This window comes from Bactrocera neohumeralis, chromosome 3 (assembly GCF_024586455.1).
Source record: "Bactrocera neohumeralis isolate Rockhampton chromosome 3, APGP_CSIRO_Bneo_wtdbg2-racon-allhic-juicebox.fasta_v2, whole genome shotgun sequence".
NCBI classification, from domain to species: Eukaryota; Metazoa; Arthropoda; class Insecta; order Diptera; family Tephritidae; genus Bactrocera; species Bactrocera neohumeralis.
In genome coordinates, this window is record NC_065920.1 from 1,108,810 (window position 1) to 1,126,955 (window position 18,146).

The 18,146-nt window shown below is 39.1% G+C and overlaps 1 protein-coding gene across 1 annotated transcript in view; it reads right to left on the reverse strand.

Annotated features, from left to right (window-relative positions):
- The window catches only part of LOC126753050 (polypeptide N-acetylgalactosaminyltransferase 2), a 74,288-nt gene extending 62,445 nt beyond the window's left edge, over positions 1-11,843 (reverse strand). The window contains exon 1 of the mRNA XM_050464169.1: positions 11,765-11,843. Coding sequence (XP_050320126.1) covers positions 11,765-11,780 — 16 coding nt within the window. The 5' untranslated portion in view covers positions 11,781-11,843. The remainder of the gene's footprint in view (positions 1-11,764) is intronic.
- Between the last annotated feature and the right edge of the window lie 6,303 nt (positions 11,844-18,146).

Below are 18,146 nucleotides of genomic sequence, written 5' to 3' on the forward strand. Positions count from 1 at the left end.
ACACAGTAACGTTCTCTCTCGCATACCCACTCTCCACTTTGAAACACCTCACATTTGTGTGAGCACCAAGAACGTAAAGCAAAGTGGTTGACGCGACACTTGATTTTGTCAGACTCACGCTTCAAGGCATGAATCGTTCGATTTTTCACAGCACTTTACTACCATTTTAAAGCGCATATTTCCAAGCAATTTACCTATAAATTATTATGCTGGTCTACATCGATTGGAAGCGAGCAAGTGGGCATATTTTGTGGAGCCTTAACCATTTCGCTGCGACCAATTGCTGATGGAACACATTAAGCCGCGTTGGCTTCAGCTATGAAGCCACACATTAACCGTATTATAGACACACAAACATAACATCTTCTGACATAATTAAAACTATTTTGTTTTTGTTGTCTTTTACGCGTATTTTCCTCTATTTAAAGCACTGTCGGCATTCACTTTGGCTAATAATATTGATAATTGTGGAGCGTTTAAAGCTTTTGTTGCATTACATTTAACTTGGACTACGAAATTTGTACGAAAAATCTATATGGCCACCGATTTATTGTTTTCCAATAATAGCTCAACTGGATTTTCGCGAGTTTCGACGCGGATTTATGATTTATCTCCCGACGTGCGGCTGAAAGTCGGCATGACTAACGCGAAACTGTCAAATATGCTCTTGGGCGAAATGGGAAAAACAGCGGTGGCAAGCGACAATACGAGCGATTTGATTTTTGCCTCTTTCTTCGCTCAATTCGATAATCACCCCTTTGGGTGTTTCGCCTTGAGTGGCATGATGAACACCCTTAGCAAATCTTTTGGTTCCGACTTTGCTTTTGCTGTCGAACAAAATGTCAATTTGATGTTGAAAAATAAGAGAGCGAGGCATTTTTCTACAGAGAGAGAGTGAGAGTACGGAGACGAGAGCGCGCTGGCACATGCGCTTTCGAACAGCTCAAACTCTTCTGTGTAAATAGTGATAGTAGTAGTTATGGTGGTTTGGTAGGTTGGTGGGTTGGTGGATTCCTACGTTTATTGAACTTTTACTTTTGACGGGGGTGGGGTGGCTTTTGGGTTAAATAAAGTGCAAATAAATGCTTGTATTCCCAATCACACATACCCAAACACACTATTATACTATTTCCGGTTAACTCATTTTGACCGGATGCTGCGCTCTGCTGTTGTACTTTTCCGGGGTGTGGTGTACCGGCGTGTTGATAAGTCATTTTCAATGTGCCATGCTGAAGCGAACATTAGGGGATTATGCTAGGGACTTACGCTATGCTTGTGAATTCGACAGGAAGTGACAATGAATTTTCAATGTCAGGCGAATTGTGCCGTAACTGTGTTTATAAACCATCTAGCCAAAGAAGTAATAAATGCTCGCATTCACACTTGGTGCAACACAAATTCACTCACACAGGTATATGGTATGTATGTGTGTGGACTATGATATTGTAAAGTAAATCGAAGGATTATCATTTTAGTCGGTAGAATGTTTTTTCAGACCATTTTTTACCAAATTTAGGTAAGAAGGGAAAATGTCAACTAAAAGGGATTATTCTGCCCAGCTTTGTAATAACAAGTTACACTTTTTATGTAATCAAGGATTGTGAATAGTAACTGTGTTTAACCGTGAAGATTACTTTAAGTCAAGTTCAAGATGTAAGTGAGTTATCAGAAATTGGCAACGTCTTTGAATTTTAGCATTCAGTGTCCCTAAAAGTAGGCTAACAAAAAATCACAGAATATGGCTTTCTTAAGAATTTTTATCTAACACATTGGCATCAAAAAGATAAAAACTTTAAGGAAATTTATGTTATTTTAAGAAAGTATAGCCTGCTTTTGAAGTCGAGTCCACCTAGGTCACGAACAATATTTCCTCATGTCTGCAGGCACAATTCTAAAAAACACATTCACAAAATTCTAAATTTAATTCTCCAATAGTAACTCATTTAATACCACAAAAAAGCCAAGTCATTCACTAACTAAATTCGGTGCTATTTATACAAGTGCAATTATTCGTTCAAATTGAGCTACAATGACTTACACGAGTTGCTTGGTGGTACATTGTATATATGTACTCTATATTCTGTCAATTTGAGGCGGTCAATTGCCTTCCTCGACCGAATTCAAATGCTTTCGTTGTCATTGTATTTTTCCGCACACACCCACTCGCGGCACTTGCTTCCGTGCTAAGCCAAAACCGGGGTGGAACCACAGTTTGCCTTCCGTCATGAGTTGCGCGAGCTAAGCTCCACTTGCACCAACAGTTAGCTTTTCCTAACATTTGCATCCAACATATGCACTTATCCCCTGTGCGAGGGCTGGAGCGGGCGCTGGCGTGGGAGCGCGCGAGATTTATGCATTTTATTGCATAGCCAAACCGATTAATACAAAGTAGAATACGCTGGCACAAGGTTGGCATTTTTCTCACTTTCCCAAATGTTTTCTCTTTATTTCACCATTTTGTGTAAATTATGTAAGGGTGTGCGTTTAGTGGGGAAATCAAATTTTTCCTGAATTGCGATGATAAAAAGTTTTGCCGCATCCAAAGCGCATAAATGAGTTTTGCAATAAAATGTATGCAACACGTGTGCTAAGGAGGGAAGAACGAAACCATTTCACACTAAAAGCTGTGTATGTATGTCTAGAGACGATAGCTCGGTCTTAATTATATTTGTAGGTGGGAGTCGGTGGCATAATGTGTTGCTGTATCTCATATATTTACCCGTCAATTTACTTTACTTAAATACACTGGCAGCTCACCGCAAAACACTCTGAAGCAAAAAATGGGATTCTAACTTTTCGCCACAGGCGTTTTCATAAACTGCATAGCACACTCTCAACTACACAGAGTTGCTTTTTCGCCACAGTGTTTTTTGAAATTGCCACTCTCTGCCAACTTGTCCATCACTGTATTTGATGGACACAAACAGTTTGTTGGAAACTGTTTTTCGCCTTTATTGCATTTTTTTACTGCTCTTCCATTTGACAACTCTTTCGAGCGATTTGATGTTGCTGCTTCGCTGAGTTCGATTTGCGGTCAAATCGGTCTTCAGCGTTGAGCAGATAATTCGTACAGTCTTTATTTTGTTAAAGTTAGGTTGTCGAAAAAGTCTTTTCGTATTTTTAGTCAAATTTCAACTTATTTTTTTTATATTTATAACGAACTTTAATGAACCGAATATATGCCATTTTGGTGGACCGCTTTTTTTCGCTATAGACATTATTCCATCAGTGTGAAACTTTTCTGGTAACAAGTAATTTTCACGGACTTCTATGAAGCCAACTTTACTCCATTAAGGGAGCTTTGCATTGACCGAAACAAATAATAGTCCGATGGTGCTAGCCCTGACGGCTATATAATGGACGCATCAAAACTTCTCAGCCAAGCTCTCCCAGTTTTTGCCGAATCATCAAAGTGACGTTAATTCGGTCCATTAAATTTTTCCCAGACAATTCTGTGGTAGCCAAACATCGAACCTTTTTTTGTAGTCATCCTTTTTTAAGTGGTTCAAAACCATTTGATGAGGAATATTAAGTTCCTTAGTGATGACATGGCTGCCTATGTAACGGTCCTGGTCAATCTTCTCCATCATTTCATCGACTTTTTCAACGATAGGTCGACCAGAGCGAGGTGCATCTTTCAAGAAAATACGTTCCACTTATATTAAATGACTAAAGGTGGCACTAATAACTGCACATTGAAGTTTTATAGACGAGCAAACGTTCATGGCTGACTCTTTACGAAATTCATTCTACAGCGAAATTAGGCGATCACCCCGACATTTTAATAGAGTAGACTGCGAAACGCAAAAATATCGAGGAAATCAGCGCCTTTGGCCATTTAATGGACAGCAACGTGCGTTTCCCATTCTAAAATATTGTTAGAGCCAGAACTCTTCAACTGCTAAAGAATCTTGGAATCTGGTTTTAAGTCAAAAGGTTTCTTATTCTACACCGCGTAAAAAAAAGATTTTGAAAACAGCGCCATCTGTCCTCTAAACACTATTTGTTCTAAATTTATTATTGGAAATTTATGTTTTGGAAGTCAGCGAGAAGAACACAGCGTGTATATTAGCCAAAAGTAATTGTTCTGCTTCTAAAATTTTCCACGAATTTCAAACATTTTTGCGGTTTTTTTTGCAATCAGCATTAATTGTTTTGTTTCATGCTTACATTATTTGTTTAATTTATTTAATTTATAAACCACTTAATTGAAATTATTATTGCTGTTGTGCTTCGACCCACACTTTTACTATGCATGTGTGTATGTGTGGCGTATTTAATTCAATTGAATTGCGTGCAAAAAGTTCAAAGTTAATTAATAATAGAAATATTGCTGGCAACAATTGAGCAACTTATTATAGATAAATCAAAGTTCATCGCAAGTGCGTGTTCACATAAGCGGCGTGCGCGCCTTGAGGTATGCTTGAATGGTCAGCAAATTGAGCAGACAACTGAGTTGCAGACACTTTGTGACTTAACGGATTTTCGCTGTGCATGTGTGTGGCCATGCGTGTGGCATGATTTTGTTAATTTGATTAAAGCGAAATGCTCGGCCAATGTATTGCCTGGTTTTAGGCGCAGAACTTTGGCAATTCTCACAGAATTAGACGGTATAATGTTGAAGCAAATTAGCAACTTTTTTCCCCCAGCTCGCCAGCTTCCCAACCATTCACCCAAACAAGCATTCAGAAGCACATTTAATCGAACTAAATGAAACTCGCAATTATTTATAGAAAGCACTTCTAACGGACAGTGGAAGGGCTATTGTTTGGTTAAATTTTAGCTCGCCTTCGCGCAGTCGGCAGTCTATTTTCGTCGTAATTATCGAGATGAAAACGTAATAAAATATGCGCAAATAATTGCTTTTCATTTGCAAAACTAAATATCTGCGGTTGCACTGCCAATGCATCACTTCAACACACACGCACATAAACAAACAAACCGAAATACATATTATGTTTAAATGGATAGCGAGCAACGAGCGAATGCAAATGTTGTACAGAAAATGCAACAACAACAATAGCATCAGCTGCCTCGCCATTACTGAATGCATTTGTGTGTGTAAATCGCGGCAATTAAATGCAACAAAAGTGCGAAGCAAATTGAAATCGAAGTATTGAATTAAGCCATTTATTGCGCATCAATGAATCGGCTAATAATTGCGTTATGAATTGTTAAAACCGATAGTAAATGCACAAACAACCCGCCGTGAACCTGAATATCAATATGCATTTCTGAATTTCATTATGAATGCCAATGAAATGATGAATTCAAATAAGTGGCCTACAATTAAAATGAACACCAGGAAAGTCTCATCGGAGCCTCGGTAATACAATGTGGTGCAAAGGGGCAATGTGAACGCCTGTATCGGCACCGAAATGCGAGTGTGACCTTCCCAAAATTCACAAACACATACAAAATGCGAATGTGAAATAATCATTGCTGATAGCTAATATATCGGCGTGATTCATTGAACTAGAAAAAAATACGGAGTTGTTATACTCATGCAACATGTCACCTAACGGTTGTTTGTATCACCCAAAACTAATTGATATAGTTAGATATAATGTTATTTACTTGTATATATAAAGGGTCAAGAGACGAGTTTAAATCTGGATGTTTGGCTGTCTTTCCGTCCGTCTGTCTGTCCGCCTGTGCAATCTGTAACTTGAGTAAAAGTTGAGATATCTGATGAAACTTTGTACACATGTTCTTTGCCAAAAAAGTAAAGAGTTCGCAGATGGACGTACTCGGACAACACACCCACACCCACAAAACGCCCAATTGAAAATTGTATTATGAAGCAAGCGGATGGCATTTTCACACTGCAGCATAAGAATGTCAGATGATTGACTCACACCAAATTTCGGTGAAAACGGTGGAGCGGGTCCTGAGTTATGTGATTTTACCTAAAAGTGGGCAGTGCCACGCCCTTTGTTCGATTTTGAAACCGGCTCGCATAAAGTATTAATAAATTAATACAATCAGCTTCCATTATATTCTACTCTTGGATTCAGTTTATGTTACATATATTTCATTTGAGGATGATTTAAGCCTAATTTTTACTGAAGGTATATGTATAAGTGGTAAGGTGCCAGGGTATATGTGTTATGTGAGTCTACAACCTTTAAAATATAACAATAAAGTGGAAGCAAGAGTATAAAGTGTTTGGCTACATGCGAACTTAGCTCTTCCTTGCTTGTTTTCTCTTCTCTTTTATATAAACATAGGTATGAACGTACATATGTATGTGGTGGTGCGAACTTCAAATTTATGGAAAAACACTGAAAACCATTCACCATTCACTTCCAACCACCCGACTTTTATAGACAGCAACTGTCTACAATCCACACAAATTGAAGGTAAACAAATATTAGATAAAAATAAAAAGAAGGACTAGGGCAGTGTTTGATTCGAGCGAAATTGAAAATTGGGGACCCACCATTATTACCAATACTTTTATTAAGCTTCGTAAGCTTCAATTTGAAAAAGAGGTGCCTCTGTTGTTGTTCTTGTAGCGACAGAAAACATTCCTGAAGTAATTTGGAAGAATGCTCAGGAGTTGACAGTCCTTGGCCAAATAAAAATCTGGCTCCGTTCCGGTTAAGTGGACCCCACTGTATTTAGAAGAAATGGCGTGGCTGTGGACGTGGATGAGTCTATGTATCCTTAAGACTTTCTAATATTTCAAGTCGAAATACTTCATACATTTTCTATATGCCGTAATTCAAGCAAAGGGTCAATGAAGGTCAAATTAGGTGCCGACACAGACGTCACGCCCGGTCCACATAGAAGTTCAGCGAGGTGTTAGAAATCTCTATTAGGTAAACAAAATTATTGTTGTTGTACTCTGTGCAGCATATTGCCGGGGTATAAATGAAAATTTGCAAATAAATAGCTTTAAGAAATAATACGATTATCGCATTTGCTTTGCTCAGCTTCGCTGTTGTTGGGCAAAATGTTTTTTGTGTTTGTGTTTACCTAGAATATTACACAAAACCATGGAAAGTACGCGCAAAGTCCGACAGAACTAAAAAAAAATAATAATGGCTGAAAAGTAAAGCAGAATGAATTTAAATAGGAAAGCGGAGGTAGTTGTTGTGAATACTTCAACAGTATGAAAAATATGAAACGGCATGAATGGAGCGAGCGTCTGCGTTCAAAATGGCTTCCAGTAAAGATACTAAATATAAATGAGTTTTAATAGCGACCATAAATGGCGAAAATATTAGTATTTACTGGACGAATGGAGGAGACGCTGAAAGTTACCGTTATGCTTCCATGCAAATTTCATCGGACCAACACCGACACACAAGTGTATGTAATATGTACGTATGTTTTAAAAATAGCAAATGTATAAATAGCGAGTCATAACTTGCAGTTTAAGAATGCTATTTTCCAAAGAAAAAAATTTCGCAATAACAACATAGAGCCGCTGACCTGGACCATAAAAAAAGTGTTCGGTAAAGTGTTGAATAATATTATTTAAGGAGTTTAAAATGGTGTTTTAACGCTTTTTAACGTCGCTAGTAAATATGCGTGTTAAACTCCATTCGAATCATTTAGCTGCCGTGGCTTATTTGCTTTTGTTTGTATACACGATGATGCTTATATGTATGTGTAAATTTATTTGGCAGATCCGCGGCACTTACGAAATTGAATTGCTTCTTCATTCGGCGCTGCAAATAACGCTCCTTTTCTTCTATCTAACACACTTTCGCTTGAATCAGTGCCAACTAAGTTGCAATGAAAGCTCATTTACTCCAAGAACTACTACTTTATAGTTTGTGAATGACTAGATGTGTTCAGATTTCTATTGAGACAACACGATACTTAAGTTTAGCCAACGAACCATGCTTTCCCTATTTCAGTGAGGAGTGATGGAAAAGTTTTGAATGTACAACGAAACTTTTATAAATCTTCAAGCCCATTTTCATGGATGCCACACATTTACAGATTTCCGAGGAGGATCTTCTTTGTCTAAAAAGAGAAAACTGACTTCTCGTAAAAGCTTCGTTATACCCTGAATAGTGTATACTAAGTTTGCCACGAAGTTGGTAACACCCAAAAGGAAACGCCAAAGACCCAGTAAAACACATATATAAATGATTAGCGCAACGAGCTGAGTCGGCTTAGCCAGGTCCATCTGTCTGTCCATCCGTCGGTCCGTCTATAAACATATATCTCATGTTTTGAGATATCGATCTGATCTTTTTCTTACCAAACAGCTGCTCGTTTGTCGGAACAAGCGTTTATCGGTTCACTAAACAATCGGACTTGTATGGAAAATTTTTCATTTCAAAAGATAGAGATATTCAAGAAATTTTGGCATGCGTTTTTTTCTAAAGCAATCATGAAATCTCTGAACAAATTTTTCAGATCGGATAACTGTAAGATATAGTTGCCATGCAAACAGAATAATTAAAATCAAGGTCTTTGCAAGGAATATTATGTATTTGTAAAGGGTATTATACAGGGCTTGTCCGGAAAGTAAAATTACTGATTTTCTTGTGCCTCGACTGTACTTCGGAGTGTGCGCGCACCGACTGGATTCGGTAGAGTGCGTTCCCAGCTAAAGAACGAGCGGCTGGTCAGTTGTCTCCGAGCACCTGGAGAGTCAGGACGAACATTTTCGCGCGACATATTTCTGTAAGTGGTGTAAGACGAAAATGCAGCGCTCGTTAGAGCAGGATACACGTTTGATATGATCAAGCAGACTTACCCAGATATTGCTTTGGCAAGAAGTGGTGTGTTTCGGTGACACCAGGCCTTTTGGGAGGGCCAGAAGAATGAGCAAATTCAAAGTGAAAACGATGCTAACTGTTTTTTTGACATCAAAGGCATCGTCCACCATGAATTTGTACCTCCTGAACACACCGTGAACGCCAAATTTTACATAGAAGTCCTCAAGAGACTCAAACGAAGGATCAATCGGTTCCGACAAAACATCGCAGGCTTTCTTGTGAACAGCTACCTAACCAAGGTCGGCATCCCAACGCTTCCGCAGGCGCCCTACAGCCTATATGTGGCTCCCCTGATTTTTTTGTTTCTTTGCCTGAAAAGGCCGATGAAAACAAGCATTTTGAGACGACAGAGAGGATCCAAGCAGCAAGCACTTCGGCTCTCAAGGCTATTCCGGGGAATGCTTTCCGCTGCATCGACGCAGAAGGAACCTATTTTGAAATACATTTTTTTTAGATCGACTCAATCCTATTACTTTCCGGACAAACCCTGTAGCATCGGTGCAACCGAAATTTTCGTTTTTTTCTTCCAAAAACATACAACTATCCTTAAAAGCTGGATGTGAAACATCGATGCAATTTTCTGTCTACTTATGGAAATGAATATTTGCACATGCAGCACTAAAATCGTTTAGGGGTAAATAAGCAGCAACAACAACAGGAACAACAATAAGCAATTCATACGAAAACTTAATGAATTGCCAACGCGAGAATTCTAAAAGCTTTTCAAGCAATCTAGCACGCGGTAAATAAACGCTCTGGGAGCGGGAAGGCGTATAGAAAATGAGAAAAAATTATCTGCAATTAAAAGCGAAATTGATGTAATTAAAGTTCGCATTCAAGAAATTAGAGCGCAGAGAGCTTTCTCGCCTTTGAGAGCTTTGTGTCGGTGAATAACATGCAAAGAAATAGTTTTGCACGCCTTTGAATGTCTGTGTGTGTGTTTATTTAATCAAAGGAAGACGCAGAGGGACCACTCTCACTCCGGGAATTCGCTTAATTAATTTACCGTAAAACCGTTCTGATTTTAATCTTTGTAATAATGAACTTAATAACAGTGTAGAGGCCTACAGACTAACATGATATATGTATGTTTTATTTATATTTGTATGCTTAAAGAGCCATTGAGTTGACACTTCAAAAGCTTTTAGCGGAATTAGCTGCGGAAGCAAACAAATTAATGCCCTCGTGTAAATGTTAATTTTGACTATATTTTTACTAAGCAAATATTGGCAACAGCGAATGTAGGTGAGTGGCAACCCTGCAAAGTAACGGATACTTCAAGCTAGTTTGAAAAAAATAATATTTGGTCAAAATGATATTGTGAGGTCCTATGATAGGTCTCTGTATGGACTCTAACTTAGCTTGATGTCAAATCACCCAGCGGGGCACATGTGGGAGAGTACTTTCCAAACTGTTCTCAAGAAACTTCGGAAATGAGAATGGCGGCCAAGTAACATGTAGTTACAAGCAGAGGAAGAGGAAGACCTTCACTCCGTTGAAAAGACCAGGTGTAGAAGGACCTGGCTTCGCTTGGCGGCAACTTTGCGAAAAGAAGAAACGACTGTCGCTCTGTTGTTAACCCGGCTATAATCGCGTAAGCGGTGTCTACGCCAGTGAAGAAGAAGAAGAGGTACCTAATTTCAACCATGAAGTCGAGCAGCACTGATGGGGAAGCGTTGAACTGAACAGCAATGCCTCATGCTTATAATGAGTTGAATATATTCAACCAGAAATTACTCCATTAAAACCGCACGCTGTTGTTGGCCCTCTGGCAGTAAGCGCGTTATTGCTGTTGTTGTTGCTTTACTACATAATTAACTTGCACGTGAGTACATTATGGTTGCTTTTTGCAAGTCCAAAAACGTTACTCTTTCACTTTACGCCAACACTTATTAGGAAGAGCAAAACTGCGCTAACTAACCAACTGTTACATAACGCTGTGGTTGGCAACGAACGGTGGGGTATCAGCGTCGCTACAACAACACCAATCGTCGCTGTCGACATCATCAACAATCAACTAACGGCATCGCCGACACCAGATATTAGCCTTAGCCAGCGTATCAGCGCATTTATTCCAGTGCCATAATCAGAAAACGGGTTAGTGGCTCACGAAACGAAGACGATCGCCTTTCCAACAAAGGCGATGAAGAAGCAGCAGCAACAGAAGCAGCAAATCTGAAAACTAATAACCCGGCGGTGGCGTTGCCGCAGCGAATGCCTCACTTATTGCGGCAAATAAATACTCGTACATATGTATGTATGCATGTATATAAGTGGGCAAGTTAACGGTATGGACGGGTATACGAGTGCTAGTCACTGCGTGGATGTGTGCGTCTATTATGTTGTCATACAAAGACGTAATATGAGAAAGTGAAAGGAACCGGCGCCGACTGCAGCAGCGGCAGCGCCTGCGGTTGTGGCTAATATGGCTTGAGATGCTACAGCGTGGCTTGCCATGGCTCGACGGGGCTTTGTCTTGGCAGATGCGACTGCCGGTACTACGCTGGTGATGCCGCGTGCCCGTTAGTACTGCTATGGCGCTGGGTAAATACCTATAAAAATTTTATTCGCTTATATATTTATGTAGATGGTTGTGTGCTGCAATAAAGTCACTCCGCTTTATTTTTTAGCGCACTGTGTGACAGCGATCATAAAAATGTGCCAGCCTGTGTGTTTGTGTGTGTGTGCTGAAATATTAGTAGAAGTCCACTGCGGACTCGGACTGTATGTTTGTTTGTTTGTTGGATTCACAGAACTTATTATGTCATAATTACAGCAATTTTAACACTTTAAAACAAATATTCATCTTGGCTTATCATGAGCAGTTAAAATATGTGGACATTGAAAACAAAAAAGACAGATATATTGAGAAACATCCCTTCCTCAGAGTAACTCATGCAAACCAAAGTCCCGTAATCCTTAATTACTTTCAGAAAACAACTTTCTTTACATACATATGTATGTACATATATAAATCTGTATATGTATATTTATATGTACTTATGTAGGCAGCTACTCACCGAAGAGTCTAAACATTTTGAGTTAACACGAAATTTGTAAATTTTATGCAAAAAATAAAGAGAAAATGTGAAAAGCCCAAGAAACTAGAAAACAACAAATAAACACTAATTGAAAATAAAATTAATTTGACTTTTTTATTAGGGAATAAATGTTCAAAATAAAACATTGACAGACTCAATTCGCTTTGAAAAGACTGACAGCAATCAATTTCCATTCGTAATGTACTTACATCTTAAACATGGATATTACTAACTTACAGTTATGTCGGTATGTACGTATGTATGGAAATTCTTTTTATAAATGCACCGATTAAACTTTATAAAAGTAGTTCATAGTTCAAATTTTGTTTTTGGTCTTAGCTCCGGTCGTTTAGTTTGTATGAGAGCTGGCCGCTCCGACAAAGCCGTGTCTTGGTGAAAAAAGGACGAGGTCAAAATTTCACATCGCTTTCTCGAAAACTTAAGGATTAGTTCTTCAAACTTAATATACGCTGTCCAGGGTAAGATGAGTTCTTCTCCAGATTTCAATGAAGATAAGAGCTGCGAATAGTTCTGTGACATATTTATATTCTTTAACAAGGGCTAAGTTTGGGTGCAACCGAACATTTTATACTCTTGGAAATACTTTAAGGTGTAAAACCAATTATATAGAGTAAAGTCAGCCAGATGTTCGGGAATCCTGATATTAGTTATGTAGGGGTTAGTTCAAGTTTTCGCCCAATTTTATATATTTTAGGTACAGAGGTACACTGTTATGAGTAAAACACGCTCTCTCATTTTCATTGATATAACTCACATATTGGCCGATTTATGCGGTACAAAGTCACCCGCAAGTTCGAAAATCTTTATATTAGGTATGTGGGTGCTAAGGGCAGTATTGGTCTGATTCAACCCATTTTTGACACACAGACTTACCATTATAATATAAGGATGCTCCCTTAATTTCAGTTATATATATCACACATTGACCGACATTTTCCATCAAAAGGTAACTATAGGTACCGGGGTATAAATATTCGGTTTCTAGGGGCTTTACCAGTTTTTATTGGGTTTAGACAATTTTTGGTCATAAGATGGCACCCAATAAAGATATTATCTGTGCAAAATTTTATCCTATTATATTAATTTCTTCCTGATTTGCCTACTGGAAACTGAACAGATGCAGTGGAATTTATAATTGTGCTATATGGGAAGTAGGCGTGGTTGTTGCCCGATATCGTTGATTTTCACAATATGACATAAGAATGTAAGAAGAATGCCACGTACTAAGTCTTGTCGAAATGAGTTAGTCGGGTCTTCAGATATGGGATTTTACCAAAAAATGGGCGGTGCCACGCCCATCGCCCAATTTTCACACTGACTCCCATAAAGCTTTATCATGCCATCTCGGTGATAAAATTTAATGTCTCTGGGGTATTAAGTAGTTTTTTACCGTTATATGGGAAGTGAGCGGGGTTATTCTCCGATTTCATCTATTTTCACACTGTCAGTAGAAGTTCCTATAAGATTTGCACTCAGCAAATTTGGTTGTTGTAGCTTTAGTAGTTTAGGAGATATATACATTAAATTTGTTAGAAAGATTTTGCTTAGTTACGACACTTTATATGTTTTCGGTTAATGGGGATTTGTGGGCGTGGCAGTAGTCAGATTACGCCCATATACGAACTAGAACTTTTTTGTACTAAGGAAACTACATACCAAGTTTTATCAAGATATACTCGTATAAATTTTTACTCAAGTTACAGCTTGCACGGACGGATGGACAGACAGACAGTCAACTGGATGTCAACTTTTCTCGTCACTGTGATCATTTATATATACATATGTATGTAACTCTATATCTATCTCGATTAGTTGTAGGTGATGCATACAACCGGTGAACATAACTATTAGGTTGTCAAAAAAGTCTTGCGGTATTTTCGCTAGTTGGCACTGAAAGCGCGTAGTTCTAGTCGCATCGGGTCATGCTATACCTTTTTGGAAAGCTGATTTCACGCGCTAACACGTGTTTGATTGATTGTCGTTTCTTTTAAGTCGTTCGTGAGTTATAGCGTCGCAAACATGGAGCAAAATAAAGAGAAAATGCGGCATATTTTACAGTACTACTACTATAAAGGCAAAAATGCATCTCAAGCCGCCAATAGAATTTGTGCAGTTTATGGACCCGATACAGTTTCCATTTCCACCGCACAACGATGGTTTCAACGTTTTCGTTCTGGTGTAGAGGTGGTCGAAGATGCGCCACGCTCCGGAAGGCCTGTCGTCGAAAATTGCGATAAAATCGCTGAATTGGTCGAAAGAGACCGGCATAGGAGCAGCCGTAGCATCGGTCAAGAGCTGGGCATGAGTCATCAAAAATTCATTTCAATAAAAAAAAAATTCAATAAAAATACCGCAAGACTTTTTTGACAACCCATTATAATACTCTGTAACAACTGGTTGCAAGAGTATAAAAAGGGATTTCTCACGCAGATTTGCTCCTTTAATGGCCTGTCTAAGAGAGTGCGGATTTTCAGTCGAATCTGCTCTAACTGTTAACCTTTTGGACTTGAGTTATAACTAGAAAGAAGAAGGTTTTCGGAAAAATTTCAATTCTGCACACACATACCTATAAACATAAATGGTATACATATGTATATGATCATGGGAGTATTTTTGTGTATGCAAATATATCTGTATCTGAAATTGTTGTGTATATTTGGTTAGCATTTTATTTATTTTGATTATGCAATGGCATACGCTGACGCATTTAATGAGCTTCGACATACTGCTGCATACATATGTATGTGTGTGTGTATAGGTGTAATTGGTTGTCATAAGTCTGTTTATTTACAAATAAATACGTGCAAAGCTTTGTGCACATAGCTGGAGGCCGAAGCAGCTGCAACATGCCATCAATCAAAAGCAGAAGCACGAACACACACACACACATACACACATACATACATATGTACGTGAATCCGCTGATTTTCGGTCCAAACAGATTTTATAGTTTTTTACCGCCGTGCTACAGTGTCTGTCAGTTCATTTTGGAAATGTACCGTTCACTATTTTTAATGACTTTTCAATTAACCGACGGCACACGAGTGACTTGTCGGAAAGTGAACGCAACATACCCAAACACAAACATATTTGATTCTTTTTTCATTTACACATACATACAAATGTGTGTGTGCTGTGATTTAAAGTTTTCCAAGCATTTTCGCCCACATTTTTCATTTATGCATGTGTTTAAGCTTTGACTTTTGGCTTTAAAATTAAATTTGTTATTTCAACGCAATCTCGTGGATGTGTGTGTGTTGCACGTTGTTATGACATAAACGTTCAGCAGCATATTTTATCAGATAATTTGCATATTTTACTCGTTTGAAACGCTCGATCAAATTTTAAATATTTGCCACCTGAATGCCTCGAGTTGTTTGTTTGGATAAATGATAAACAAAGGTGACTTCAATTTTTCGGAAAAATATTGTCGGAAATCGATAGCAATTAATATTTCTCATTAAATAAAAAGTGACTAGAAAAATTCTGTGTTTTTGTAGGTATGCAGATGCTCATATCCAGATTCCACGGTACCGGAGACTTATTCAGCGTCTGAATTAGCGGCATTTTCAAAGCCAATTCAGCAGGAATCTGTGAAATATTTCTTGCGTAAAGCAGATATCAGATATGAGATAAATCATACTTTGCTTTTATAGAAACATTAGTCTTCTTGAAGAATTAATTATACCCCATTATGCAATAAACAAGCTCTCCTCTTCGGCACTTGCATAATAGTAATTGCGCATTACAAGACGCTCAATTTGTCCCAATTTATATAAGTATGTGTGTATAAATATTTGTATAACGACGATGAGTTTAGAACTGTGGTATGATTATCTCTTCACTCCCCTGTTAGCTTAAGCTACCACATTAAATAACTTCAACAGCCGACACAATAGCACAATTTGTTGTTATCATTAAAATAACGGATTACAACAAGGACAAAATATTAATTACATCTACTAATAGAGCAGAAATTGTAGATGCTTCTGGAGAGGAGAAAATGAGTGAATTTCTTCAAAGCCTTTTATACATATAACGCGGTTTTTAATAGGGACGCTGCAAAAATAGACCGATAGGGACAGCAACGACGCCATATTTTTTCTCGCTCTTTTGACATTTCTCTTCAGTAAGGTTTGCCATTTCATCATGGAAAGATATACGATCCAACAACTAATCGAAATTATTAAAATTTACTACCGAAATTTGGAGTCAGTGGCCTAATGTCATAAGCGCTACGTCCATTTTATGGTCGTCATAATCGTCCTGTCAGAACAACAATTGAATCACAGTACAAAATATTCCCGTGCCAGTGAGGCAAAGAGGTGATTTCATGAAAATGATCCGGATTTTCATCGAAAAATCATCTTCAGCGATGAGGCTCATTTCTGGCTGAATGGCTTCTTCAATAAGCAAAATATGCGTTATTGGTCAGGTAGCAATCCACACGTACTCCATGAGTCACCACTGCATCCCGAAAAAATTCCGGTTTGGTGCGGTTTATGGGCCGGCGGCGTCATTGGACAGTACTTCTTCCGTGATGATCAAGACCGCCAAGTTACTGTGAATGGGAATCGCTACCGCTCAATGATAACCTAACATTTTTGGCACTAATTGGGTGATATGAACTTGGACAATATGTGGTTCTAGCAGGACGGCGCCAAGCCACAAAACAAATGTCACAATCGATTTAATGAAAACCAAGTTTGGTGAACGTGTTATCTCACGAAATGACCCAGTCAAATGGCCACTTCGGTACGACAAAACCTTCAGAAACTCCTTAAAGTTAGCAACATTGTTACTGGAAATGCTCAGCAGTTCATTTCGTTAGAAAGTTACGAAATTTAGGTCATCATACTCATTATGCCGATAGGTCGGGAATGGCTTGCGTGCACTCTCTCTCTCTTTCAAACCACATAAAACACCATATATACGTATGAAGCAAATTGTTGGCAAAACTTTAACCAAAGCTTCGAATATGTTCAACCGAAAGGCGCGGGTGGAAAAATATATCGATAAACCCACTTTTTTTTAATTTCTTTATATTAGGATTAACCTTCAAACACCTTAATTCAGGGAATAACTGTAACTAAACGTTCTCATCTCTTCAATGAAGTCGCCAGGAATGTGTGGAAAAGCAGGAAATGTGGTGTTAAGTAATTGAAAGGCTCGTTTATTTTTGACCTCCCATCAAATGCGTGCAAAATGTGTGCAAGCACTAGAAATTATGACTATCACTGCGCTATAACATCAAAAGTTTAAGCTAACCGCTAGCAACCGGAGAGTAAATCACATTTAGAATTATGACACATTAAATTTTATTTGCGTTTGCGACTAAATGCGGCGAAAAGGTCAAGCCGAAATTGTCACTTTCCACATTTTTCTGGCAGCCGTAACCATTTCACACACATACACACACACAAGTAAACACTCACACCCAGCTTAATAGATGCGGGCAAAAAGTTTGACACCCAGCACTTTTAATTAAAACACTCGGCAAATATGCGCTCCGTCATGCTGAATAATGCGCCGGCAACTGGAAAACTATCTCGAGTGCCAGCAGGAAGACGAAACTGTTAACGACGACAAACAAGCAACTGAAATAAACGCACCATAAACATGCACTCACACACGCACACAAACACCGCCACAGCCACTGCGACTGACACATGCACGCAGGCGGACAGTGTCCTCCTGGGGATTTCCACTTAAACTTATGGCAATGCGCAGCCAAAGTAAATGTTTGCATGAGCAGCCCTTCCGCCCTTCCGCGCTCGTCCCAGCCGCCACTCGCACTGATTCTGACCTACAACAACAGCGGGCAAAATGGCCAACGGCTTGGCTTCCGAGTGGTGGCTGGGGGGGTAAGGTCAAGCGGCGCCCGAGGGGAGGGCTGGCGAGTGCGGATGGCTGACAGGCGCCAATGCGATGTCTGCTGAATAGCGTTAAACTAAGCAATAAATAAATCGACATCGAAGCAAAGAAGGTGTCCAAAGGCAAAAATTCGCGTAAAATGTTGTTGTTGTGAAGCCTGAAAGCGTTTGAGTAGGAACCAGTAAGGCAATGCAGTTTCCAGTTTGCTTCTGGCACTTTTGCATTGGGCATGCCTCGGAGCCTCTGCAGCCACGTGTTATTTAAGGTGGCGCAGTGTGCTCCTCTGCGTATACGCAACTATTAAAGTTTCGTCTATGGCGCGCGCTTCGCACGCAAGAGTTGCTAGAAGGAAGATAAAAAACGCTCCACAAAGTTGAATGCAGTCAACAAGCGCGTGTGTGGTCCGCAGAAGCTCAGCAGTAGCAAATATTCATGAGCTGCAGTTCACGCCGGAGGTTAAATGAGC